General features: G+C 44.2%; 2 protein-coding genes across 6 annotated transcripts; one reads left to right on the plus strand and one right to left on the minus strand.

Annotated features, from left to right (window-relative positions):
• Positions 1 to 13: 13 nt before the first annotated feature.
• Positions 14 to 6,166, plus strand: nprl3 (NPR3-like, GATOR1 complex subunit). Of its 5 annotated transcripts, XM_061303775.1 has the most exons (15): positions 14 to 229; positions 554 to 853; positions 1,019 to 1,085; positions 1,319 to 1,357; positions 1,882 to 2,014; positions 2,100 to 2,174; positions 3,090 to 3,243; positions 3,322 to 3,397; positions 3,463 to 3,600; positions 4,041 to 4,197; positions 4,265 to 4,371; positions 4,460 to 4,589; positions 4,839 to 5,031; positions 5,099 to 5,300; positions 5,392 to 6,166. In XM_061303775.1, exons 2-15 carry the CDS (start codon positions 640 to 642, stop codon positions 5,555 to 5,557), a joined length of 1,851 nt encoding a protein of 616 aa, XP_061159759.1. In that variant the 5' UTR covers positions 14 to 229; positions 554 to 639; the 3' UTR covers positions 5,558 to 6,166. The 5 variants fall into 5 exon arrangements, with proteins under 5 accessions (XP_061159759.1, XP_061159760.1, XP_061159761.1 ...); XM_061303776.1 differs by lacking the exon at positions 1,319 to 1,357; XM_061303777.1 differs by lacking the exon at positions 14 to 229 and having other exon boundaries at positions 593 to 771.
• mpg (N-methylpurine DNA glycosylase) lies at positions 5,988 to 7,740 on the minus strand. The gene is made up of 3 exons (XM_061303786.1): positions 7,406 to 7,740; positions 7,034 to 7,238; positions 5,988 to 6,854 (listed from the first exon to the last, which is right to left on the minus strand). The coding sequence occupies exons 1-3, from the start codon at positions 7,619 to 7,621 to the stop codon at positions 6,454 to 6,456; spliced, it is 822 nt and encodes a 273-aa protein (XP_061159770.1). The 5' UTR covers positions 7,622 to 7,740; the 3' UTR covers positions 5,988 to 6,453.
• Positions 7,741 to 10,561: the final 2,821 nt, after the last annotated feature.

Below are 10,561 nucleotides of genomic sequence, written 5' to 3' on the forward strand. Positions count from 1 at the left end.
GTTTCCAGTCGGACACTTTAAGGCTTGCACAAAACAGTCCATACGTCAAGGAAGTTGAGTCAAAGTATTGGTTCTTGTTTTTTGTGTGCGTCCGAACGCCATTTCTCCCTTAAAAAACAAATTAAATCATTATGATTACTATACTCTTGGTCACAAGATGACGTCATATACCACCCGAAGCTCCGTTCTTTGAAGCTGAGCTTTCGCTGCACCTACTGTCGCTAAATTGGTAGCTACTCCCTCCCGTTATCCTTGTTTTATTTAGGTAGTCTCATAATAGTAGGCCTAACAAAATTCTAAGGATACAGTGCGGTTTAATGTAGCCAACTCACTCAAGATTTCTCTCGTAATTTGAAAACGTCTTGTGCACATTGTCAGTCTATACGAGCTAGCTTAAATTGCATTATAATCATATACGCATCATTGTTAAACTCAAATTGTGACCGCACTGAGGAAACTCAAGATTATTGTGTATTTCTAAAAAAAATATTAAATGTCATTGTGTGTGTTTCATATGCATTAGATTATAGTTTGTCAATATTTCATTTTGCAGCAGTGTCTCCCTCAACAAGGATTCTCCAAATTGTCATCAGTACAAGTTTATTGCAGTGAGCCATTCCAGCGAGCCAGAATGCTAACATGATGCTCAACCCATCCGGCGGCGGAGGGTCCTCGGATGACCAACAAAAATTGGCAGCCGTGTGGCCAAAAATAAGCTTGTACAGAGGCCCCCGATGTGGACACAAGACCAACCCCATCAGCGTCATCCTGGTGAGCTCTGGCAGCCGCGGGAACAAGCTGCTTTTCCGCTACCCTTTTCAACGAAGCGCCGAGTGCGCGTCATCCCACACAGGTGAACGTTAGCATCACAGCACAGCACTATTTTGTGAATTTGGCCCTTCATTAAGTTCATTCTGAAATTTCACCTGAAAGCTCAATGTCGCGGAGGCATCGTGAGTCGTTTACAATATGTCAAAGTATAGCTTTAACACTCACGCTGGATTTTGTCCCCCATAAGCGAAACAGCGGAATCGCTACGCATTGAATACAACGAGAGAAGCAGAAGATCAGGATGGAGATTCAAGGTACTTTTTTCCTCATAATGTTCATAGTATTCACGTGACTCACTGACAGCACGCACTGGGTTCAAATTGATTTGGTCCAATCGGAGTAATTGCATCAAGAAAAAGAATGTCAGAGTCCTTCCATGTCACGAATTTTCCTTGCAGCCTGTCAATGTCGGCGTGCGTGTTGCATCTTCCCATTTTTTTGTTTGCTTGTTTTGTTTGTTTTCTTTATGGACGCATTCCCATTTCAGCGAGCCATCTTCATTAAGTGACGAGCAGTTGGTAGCCGGGTAAGGCTCTGGAATTCTCCCGACGCACCTTTTCCTTTGCTTCCATCACTCGCGCTGCCTTTTTCTTGGATTTAGGGATTTAGTACGACTGATTCATTTGTTTTGAATAACCTTCTTCTGTTTGTGTGTACATTCCCTTGGAGGAAGAGTGCATTCATTCTGTTCTCTGTATTGCTGAATGTTTTATTTGAAACTGATGAAATTGAAATCAGTCACCCTGCAGCATGTTGCACTCGATGAAATTGGCTGCAAATTTTTTCTTTATGCCAATCGTTGGGGTAAGTGTGTAGTGCCTTTTTTTCTCCTCCAAAACCTTTCATTGCAGCATGAATTCCCTGCCGCATGAATACTGCTGCTGAATGTTCTTCCACACACAAACACGCGCGTGAAATTCTCATTTCTATGACGACCATATCACAGAAGGTGTGATCAAAACTGATCCAAAAATTTCTCAGCTTGGAAATCGCTCTTCTTTTTTTTTTTTTTAAACTGCCTGGGATAAACCTGGCTTTTCCGTCTTTCAGGTTTTCCGACAGCATCCTTGCAACCATCCTGGCCACCAAGTCGGACATGTGCGGCAAGAAGTTTGAGCTGAAGATCGACAATGTTCGCTTTGTGGGCCACCCGACTCTACTGCAGCATCCACCCATCATTCAGGTTATTTGGGGCTCGATCATGGACACTTTTCCCCAACTGGAACCCATCAAAATGTTTTTTTTTTGTTTTTTTCCCCCAATTGCAGGTACCTAAAACAGATCCTTCCCCCAAGAGGGAGATGCCCACCATGATCCTATTCAACGTCGTGTTTGCTCTGAGGGTAGGGGGGAAAAACTCATCAGACACTTCATTAGGTACACCTGCACAATCTGTGGAATATTTTTAATAGCGATATCTCTCAAAACAGCTCATCTTAGTTCAGTGAAATAAATAATTTCTGAATTTCTGCTATAATAATATCAACATTTGTAATGATGGGTGGAACTCAAATGAAGGGAGGGGTGAGGGTGGGCCGTGCTTACAAGTGATAACGTCACAGTTTTTGCTATCTTTGATGGCAGAGGGGGCTTGGGGTGCGGGGGATGACACATTTGCATGTTTAATCGTGTTGCTTGACAAGGGGCCACTTGTTCCTGCATTTGCTGAGTCACGGTGAGTGGCCAACTCAGCTGTCTGAATGGCTGAGTCATGGTTTGGGTGGTGAGATCCGCCCGGCAACTGAGATGTTGACGCTGGTGAACTGTTAGAAGTATTTTTTTTTCTTTCTTTTCTTTTTTACATTGATTAATTTAACTTGACCCCTCCACCACACACACACACAAATACAAAAAATCGTCAAAATACAAAAATACCAGACGGCAAATGCACAAATATCAGAAGGATAAAAATATTTAACAAAAAAATTATTACAAATGTTCCAAATAAAATACACAATTATTACATAATAATAATAATACATTACAAGTATGTGTTGTAACTGTTTTGTGTTTGGCCGGGCCAACGGCGACCCCCCCCATCAATACCAGACTACAAATGCACAAATATTAGAAGGATAAAAATATTGAACAAAACAATAATTACAAATGTTCCGAATAAAATGCATAGATATCAGAAGGATAAAAATATTGAACAAAAAAATAATTACAAATGTTCCAAATAAAATACACAATTATGACACAATAATATTTACATTACAAAGTGTGCGTTGCGGTGTAACTGTTTGGTGTTTTGCTAGGCCAACGCCGACCCCTCGGTCATCAGCTGCATGCAGAACTTGTCTCGCCGGATCGCCATCGCGCTGCAGCACGAGGAGCGGCGCTGCCACTACCTCACCAGGGAGGCTAAGCTCATGCTGGCTGTGCAGGACGAGATCACCACCGGCAGCGAAAGTGAGACTGGCTGACCTTGTCCCCCGAAAAAAAAAAAAAAAAACAGTCAGTGTGACACTTATGGTCTTTTTGTTTTAGTGTGTCCACAGTCACCGTTCAGACAAATTCTGCCCAAGTGTAAGCTGGCCAAGGACCTGAAGGAAGCGTATGACAGGTCTGTTTGTGGCCGAGCTGTCATTTAGTGCTTCGGTTATTTTCACCACCTGTGTTTTATTTCAGTCTGTGTACGACCGGTGTGGTGCGGCTGCACATCAACAATTGGCTGGAGGTGAGCTTCTGCCTCCCGCACAAGATCCACCGCATCGGAGGCAACTACATCCCGCCTGAGGTGTTAGAGCGCAGCCTGAAGGCCATCAGGTGCGTGCGTGTTGAACGTTAAGAAGACATGATACCATCTGAACAGTTCTTGTCACCAACATGATTACGGTTCATTCACGATACTGATTGGAAAATTGAAAACACAACAAAGATGTGATGTATGAAGAGCAGAAATAATATTATATAAAAAATCCCCCTTTAAGATTATGAACCCTTTATATATTATTTTTTTCTAATGTTCCATTTCATGCTTGTGAGTGGCCTCTTTGGGTTATGTATGTGCACTACACTGATAAAAAGTGGAGTCATCTGAGGACAAGATGTTTTGACTGCCCTCTACTGCCCCCTGCTGGTAGTCTTCAATCATGCCCCTTTTTTTTTTGTTTGTTTTTTAATTACATTGACTGTTTGCCCAGCCCAAGAATGTGGATTTTCCCAGACTGAAGGTCTTAATTATCGCATGGTGTTGTGTCATCCAGGCCCTATCACGCACTGCTGTTGCTGGAAAGCGAGAAGGAGCTCTTGGCCCAACTTCCAGTCGACTGCTCGCCTGCCATGATGCGCCTCATCAAGACGTGCTCCGCGGTGAAGAACCTGCAGCAGCTGGCTCAGGACACTGACCTGGCTCTGCTTCAGGTGAGGCTGCAGTTTGCGCACCTTCATGCTGTAGAGTTACAATCCTAGCATGTTGCATTGCTGTCAGATCTTCCAGATTGCAGCCCACCTGGTTTATTGGGGCAAGGCCATCATCATCTACCCTCTGTGTGAGAACAACGTCTACATGCTGTCCCCTCACGCCAACATCTACCTGTGAGTGCCTCCTGTCTACCATCCAGTGTCAGAGGGCTCCAATAAAGTGTGACCGCCCTCACTCAATCTCTCTTCACTCTCTGGACAGATTCTCGCCTCAGGCCGAACAGTTTGCGCAGCAGTTTCCCGGTCACGACCTTCCTTCCATGTTGGCCAAGTTTTCCCTGCCTGTCTCTCTGGCCGAGTTCAGGAACCCCCTGGAAGCTCCCGCGCAAGAGGTGTGACCGCATAACAGATATTTTACATTTTAAACATCTTACTCTGTAATGAGGAAACACCTTACATGTCAATTTTAAAGCGTTGAGTTGGAATCAATGGCGCCCTCTGACGGTGGGTATTAAGCATTGCTTATCACTTCACCTTATTTAATAGTGGCAAAATTAGAAAAATAATTTAATAACACTTGAAAAAATAAAGACAAAACCCATTGAAATATTAGCAAAAAAACGTGTGTGTGTCCTGAGCAGGCTCTGCTGATCCGGATGGTGGTGTGGATGCTGCAACGCCGCCTGCTCATCCAGCTGCACACGTTTGTCTGCCTCATGGTGCCGCCCGCCGAAGACGAGCTTACTTACAGGGACGACGACTTGCCACCGGCCGCGCGGATCGGCGGCGGCCGAAGTCTCGGCACCCCGAGCGCCCTCAGCTTTGGATCCCCAAGTATGACCGCTCTCTCCGTTCGTGGGTGTGATGTCACAAATAAATGTGGCCCACATGTCGCACGCAGCTAGCAGCGACGACATGACCCTGACCAGCCCCAGCATGGACAACTCCAGTGCCGAGTTGGCCCCTGGCGGCGACGACTCTCCCCTCAACAAAAGGATCTTGCTGACCGAGACCCTGCTGGCCAGCCTGTCTGACCACGACAGACAGTACATCCTCAACATCCCCGCTGCGCAGAACCAGGAGGATCTCCGCATGTTTGCCAGGTAAATTATCATTGAAAATACATGCCTTTTTTTTTTTAAACATTTGTCTTAATGGGCCGCAAACATCTTTGTTCTCTTAAAACCCCGGCAGGCTGCTGCACTACTTCCGAGGCCACCACCACTTGGAGGAGATCATGTACAATGAGAACATGCGACGCTCTCAGCTCAAGACGCTCTTGGACAAGTTCCGTAGCGTGCTGGTGGTGACTAATCACGAAGATCCCATCATTTCCATTTTCCAGTGTCCCGCAGAGTAGAGAAGCGGTTGGAGTCGTTCAAGTCGTAGCAGCAGCGCCGGTCGGACGCCGTCAGTCGCGCCACGCGGCTGGGAACTGGCATTTAAAGACAGAAAGAAGGTTGATTTACGAAAAGGGGACCGTTTATTTTTGATGAGCCACTTTTGAGTAATGAATAATTTTTTACATGGTGGTAGAGAGGCCTCAAGATAAAGCGGAATGATGGTGACATGTGTTTGGACTGCGGAGGGGGCACACGCTGAGTAATGAGCTTTGCAGACGTTCACCTTCGGGATCCCGGAGGTGGGAAGACGACTGAGGACTTCAGACGGGCTGTTTTTGCGCTTTGAAGGGGAGGCGAGGGCGTTCCAAACATCTGTGGATTCAATGAAAACCCAAGCATCCCTCCTCCCCATGAAAAAAAAAAAAAAAAAAAAAAGACGACCAGAGCTCAAGGGTTGATTTAAATCTTGTTTTTGGTGTGTACAACAGCAAAAAGTCACTTAGAAAAAATGTAGTTGTAACCCCAGATTTCACTTTCAATCTATTTGACTTTTGAGAGGTGATAATTGTCCAAAATGTCTTATATTAAGATGGATTAAAGTTTTGGAACACAATTTGGAAACACAAGATCTGTGGGCCACGTGTAAACGATTCCTTCGGACTTATTTACATTCTAACGGACGTCGTACTGAATTTCTCCTTCCATTACTTTAAAGCTCAGCCGGATGAAGATGCAGAGCTGCTTTCAAGCGAAGGTCGGTGTCACGATCATGCAGAAACTTCCGCATCGCCACAAGGGCGACCCTTCTGCCATCGTGGAAGGTAAGCAGTGCTTCACTGAGTTCTATGAGCTTGTGACAGTGAGTTGAATGGATTCAATTTGCGTCTCAATACTTTTGCCCATTTATGTATGGTTACAGGGTTTGAAGGTCAGACACATTCTCTCGTCTTTCAGCCACTTTGTCCACCACGCTAACACAAGCGTTCCCCTTGAGGTAAAACCGCAGAGGCTTCTTGGCCCACTCCCCGTGGGACTCGATGCCGATACGCGGTGACTCCACCATGACCTTGTGGTGGGCGTCTCCTGCAGCGGGATCTGCGTCCTCCAGCCACACCTCGGGGTCGGACGCCAGATCCCGGCGGTCGAATGAGCGCGGGACGTCCAGTGCCTGGCACAGCTTGGAGGGGCCGTTGCACAGCTCCTTGTCCTTGAGAGGCCGAGCTCCGTCTTTGCGCCTGGCGGCCCTCAGCTGCCTCATGACAGCGTGGCCCTGCAGTGGCTCCAGCGAGCGCAGCAGCACAGCGGCGCCGTCACCTGTGTGACATGAGGTCGTATGTTACGCAATTTGATGGCATTGAAGCATCTTCATTCCGAAAATATTTTTTGCTGTGGCCCCCGTAGAAAATGACACTTTTAATTGCTCATAGATTTTCTGTGCCAAGCCCCCTAGAATTTCAGAAGATCACTGCACATAAATTTAAGCTTGCGATGACCTTGACTGGACACGTTCATGCAGAGGTAGATGCCGTAGATGGGGTACACATAAATGGTGCCGGGCTTCATGAACATGGCCGTGTTTCTCTCTGTGCGCTTGCCCCCCGCAGAGTGCGACGCCTTGTCCTCGCCCCCCAGGTACGCCTCTGTCTCCACCACGCGGCCTCTCAATTCCGTACCGTCCTCGCGCCGGCGCACCAGAACCTGCAGCACACACGAAAGTATGTAACATAATCTATTTTAATAAATAATATTTAGTCCACAACTGACGGTTAGATGTTTTATTTAAAAAATGGCTCATGTTTTGTAAACAATTGGGTTTCGATTTTGCTCAAACTATTTTTTCCAGCCACCCATGTGACATCGATTACCTTGCCGAGGAAAGCTTTAGCCAAAGCGACGCAAGGTTGTGTGAAAAAATCTTCTCCCAGTCTCCTTCGCAGGTCAGTAGTTCGATCATTACTGAAATAAACACTGTGCACCGTCTCATTTAGTTTTTGCTGTTTACGCTCAGCAACTAGTTCGCTTTCATGATTTGCTTTTCTATCGCCTTTGCGTGATGGCAGTTTTCTCTTACGTTCTGCCATTACGTATTACATGAACGTGTCATTTTATTTGACGTTGATTTGTTTTGGTGAAGGAAAGCGCTTCCGTGGTGCTTTGTTTTGATTAAGGGAGAATGGGCGAGTGCTAACCAGGAAGTAAATATATGACGTAGGCACTTCGCTCTTAAAGGAACCGCGGACCTTTTAATCGAACGCTCAGGCGCTGTTTTAATAAATAAAACTCCATTATGCGGAATAGTACGTCCAATTTACACTTCTGATATTCTAGGTTTGAATCCTGGCTAAAATACTTGTAGTAAGATTTCATTTTGTTGCACGAATTGCAACAGTTACCTTCTGCCCTCTAGTGGAATAGCGTATAATTGTTCTGCCTTTCACTATACGTCGCTGGCATAAATCAATCATGAACAGATACATTTGTAATGAATAAATACGGTTTTTCCGACAGACTAAGTGAAAATTGATAATTTCCCATGCCAGCTTTTATTGTCTGTAGTAGCTTTGTCATTGATATAGTATACAGGCATAACAGTTAAATGTACTTCCGCTAGATGGCAGAAGAAGGTACCATAAACGTGTGTAGTCTTTTGTCATTCACTCAAAAGAAAGAATTCACACTGAGTTAAGAAAAATGGGAATAAAATGATACAAGGTCAGATTAATTCCAGTATTTTAACTCCTATGACATTTTATTTGGTGACATTTCAGTTTAAGTAGGCCCCGTGAGATTTTTTTAAATGTAACAACAAGTGTGTATTGCCTTCTCCAGTCTTATTCTTCATTTAAAACCAACTGAGCCAAGTAGGAGGTTATAAATAGAGCCCGCGTGTGCTTTTGCCCAGGAAGTGAACAATGCCAACTTGGCTTCAGGCATTTGGATCCTGACGGCTTCCCTGGCAGACAAACTGTTAATGACAGACCTTGAAAACAAAAAACAACTCTTTTCCAGGATCATACTGTTTAGAATTGGATAATACAGGAATGCCTTTGCTCTTCTATTTAGTGAAGATGCCAAAAACCGGCGTGGCAGCCAGCTGGAAATGTGCTGACCGTGTCCAGTCAAGTCGGCCCTTGGGTGGTTTGTTGACTTTGTGAGTCGGATGGCCGTTGAGTATCGGAGAGGCGGCTGTTTGCTTTGCACCACCCTGCAGCCCCTTCGGCGCCCGCAGAGTCAAGTCTGAGCTGGCGTGCCGTTATGAACACAATCTAGTTGCAAAATCCCAACATCTCTGTGCCAGAGATGCTTTTGAAAATCTGGCATCTTCTATGGCACATGTGAAGCTCATTAACTGCAAGAACGAGGAGGACATGTGTATCTCCTCAGCATTTGATGCTTTTAATGATTCATGGCAAATGATTAATGATTCATGCGGCCCTTTCAAGCCTGCGAGGGTGTGCCGTGCAATGCACAGGTGGTCTGCTTCTCATCGGGGTCAACGAAAAATATGAAGTTCTTACTCCTTTTTGCAGTTGAAGTCCCTTAATGCTTGGGTAGACAATTTAGTAATTATTTGACCACCTGCTTTGCTATTGCAAAATAACAGTAACGGCCTTGTTTCACTTCTGTTTTCCTGTCGGTGAAACATTTTCTGTTAATTCAAGTCAATAGACAACGAATATGACGGTGAGCGAAATGTCATTAAAATGTTAGCCGTCATTCAGCTGTTTGCTGGAGCGCCCCTGCTGACCTTTCGTGTTTTACTTTGTCATAAAGCTTTCAAATGTCAGGCAGTAATATTTTTCCAGGCCCGTGTCTACAGCGTCTTTTAGTGCCCTCTGATTTTTTATGAACCCCATTCCTTCTGCTGCAATGTTTAGCAGCAGGAACAGCAAACACGCACGCTCATTGATGTAAGCTGCTCTCGAGAGCAGCCATGGCGCCAAAAAAACAACACGAAGCTCACTCTGTTTTCCCGTAAGACATGATCGTTCCTCCAAAAGGAAAGAGGAAACATTTCTTAATTCGTATGACAGCGTTCTTTTAGTTAGGCATTAGCCTTCCGCTCAACCCTTTTATCAGAGTGTGATGGATGAGGCTTCAGGACGGCCTAAAGGTCCCGAGTCGCTTCCTAATTGCAGCTTTTACCCCGGCCTTAACCGACGTCTGTCCCGGAGGGAAAACGTCGTCATTCATTATCCCCCTTCCCACCCCCCTGTTTTCGTGCTTTATCAATCAGAGACTCCCAGCAGGCTAGTCAACGTGTCTTCCGTAGCTCAGTGCATGTTAAGTCAATTGTCCAGGGAAGTCTAACGAATGGACTCCTGTGGCAGATCAGAAGCAATTAAGAGAACCTCTCCAAATTAGCTGAACTCACCCGGTTGTTTTATATATATATATATGGTCCTCTGGTAGAGGACCCGAGCTTGGAGTGGGAGACCACCCGCGGAGGGTGAGAGGGGACATATATATATATATATATATATTTTTTTTTTAATATATATATAAATTATATATATATATATATATATATATATAAAATTTTGTAATTTATTGTATACATATTTTATAATATATTTATAAATTATAATCATTTCTTTTTTGTCCAATATTGTTTTTTTACATTTGGCTGGTGTTTATTATTTGTTTATTTTAAAACCAGTTAATTAAAGAATAAAAAAATAATTTGTATCAAACATTTTGGTATTGTTCTCTAATTTTGGGGCATTTTTAATGTAATGTTTGTATTTGTATCCCGTATTTAAAAAAGATGTTCTAACATTCTATCGATCTATCGATCTATCGATCTATTGATCTATCGATCGATCTCTCTCGCACTCTCTCTCTCTCATTTATATTATTACATATATTTATATTATCGCTATATATTTTAGCATATATTTTCCTCTAAAATTTCATTCTTCCAATATTCGTGTATTTTTTGTCAAATTTGACCTCACACCCAAGTCAACGATAGGCAAGTGTAATTGATGTTTACGCAAGTGACCTTAACTAAATCTGCT

The sequence above is a fragment of the Syngnathus typhle genome, linkage group LG17, assembly GCF_033458585.1.
Source record: "Syngnathus typhle isolate RoL2023-S1 ecotype Sweden linkage group LG17, RoL_Styp_1.0, whole genome shotgun sequence".
NCBI classification, from domain to species: domain Eukaryota; kingdom Metazoa; phylum Chordata; class Actinopteri; order Syngnathiformes; family Syngnathidae; genus Syngnathus; species Syngnathus typhle.

Coding starts and splice junctions, on each gene's coding strand:
- nprl3 (XM_061303775.1), top strand. CDS start 640: ATGATGCTCAACCCATCCGGCGGCGGAGGGTCCTCGGATGACCAACAA. Junction 854..1,018: donor GTGCGCGTCATCCCACACAG/GTGAACGTTAGC, acceptor GTCCCCCATAAG/CGAAACAGCGGAATCGCTAC. Junction 3,398..3,462: donor CTGAAGGAAGCGTATGACAG/GTCTGTTTGTGG, acceptor GTTTTATTTCAG/TCTGTGTACGACCGGTGTGG.
- mpg (XM_061303786.1), bottom strand. CDS start 7,621: ATGGCAGAACGTAAGAGAAAACTGCCATCACGCAAAGGCGATAGAAAA. Junction 7,239..7,405: donor CTAAAGCTTTCCTCGGCAAG/GTAATCGATGTC, acceptor TGTGTGCTGCAG/GTTCTGGTGCGCCGGCGCGA. Junction 6,855..7,033: donor CATGAACGTGTCCAGTCAAG/GTCATCGCAAGC, acceptor CATGTCACACAG/GTGACGGCGCCGCTGTGCTG.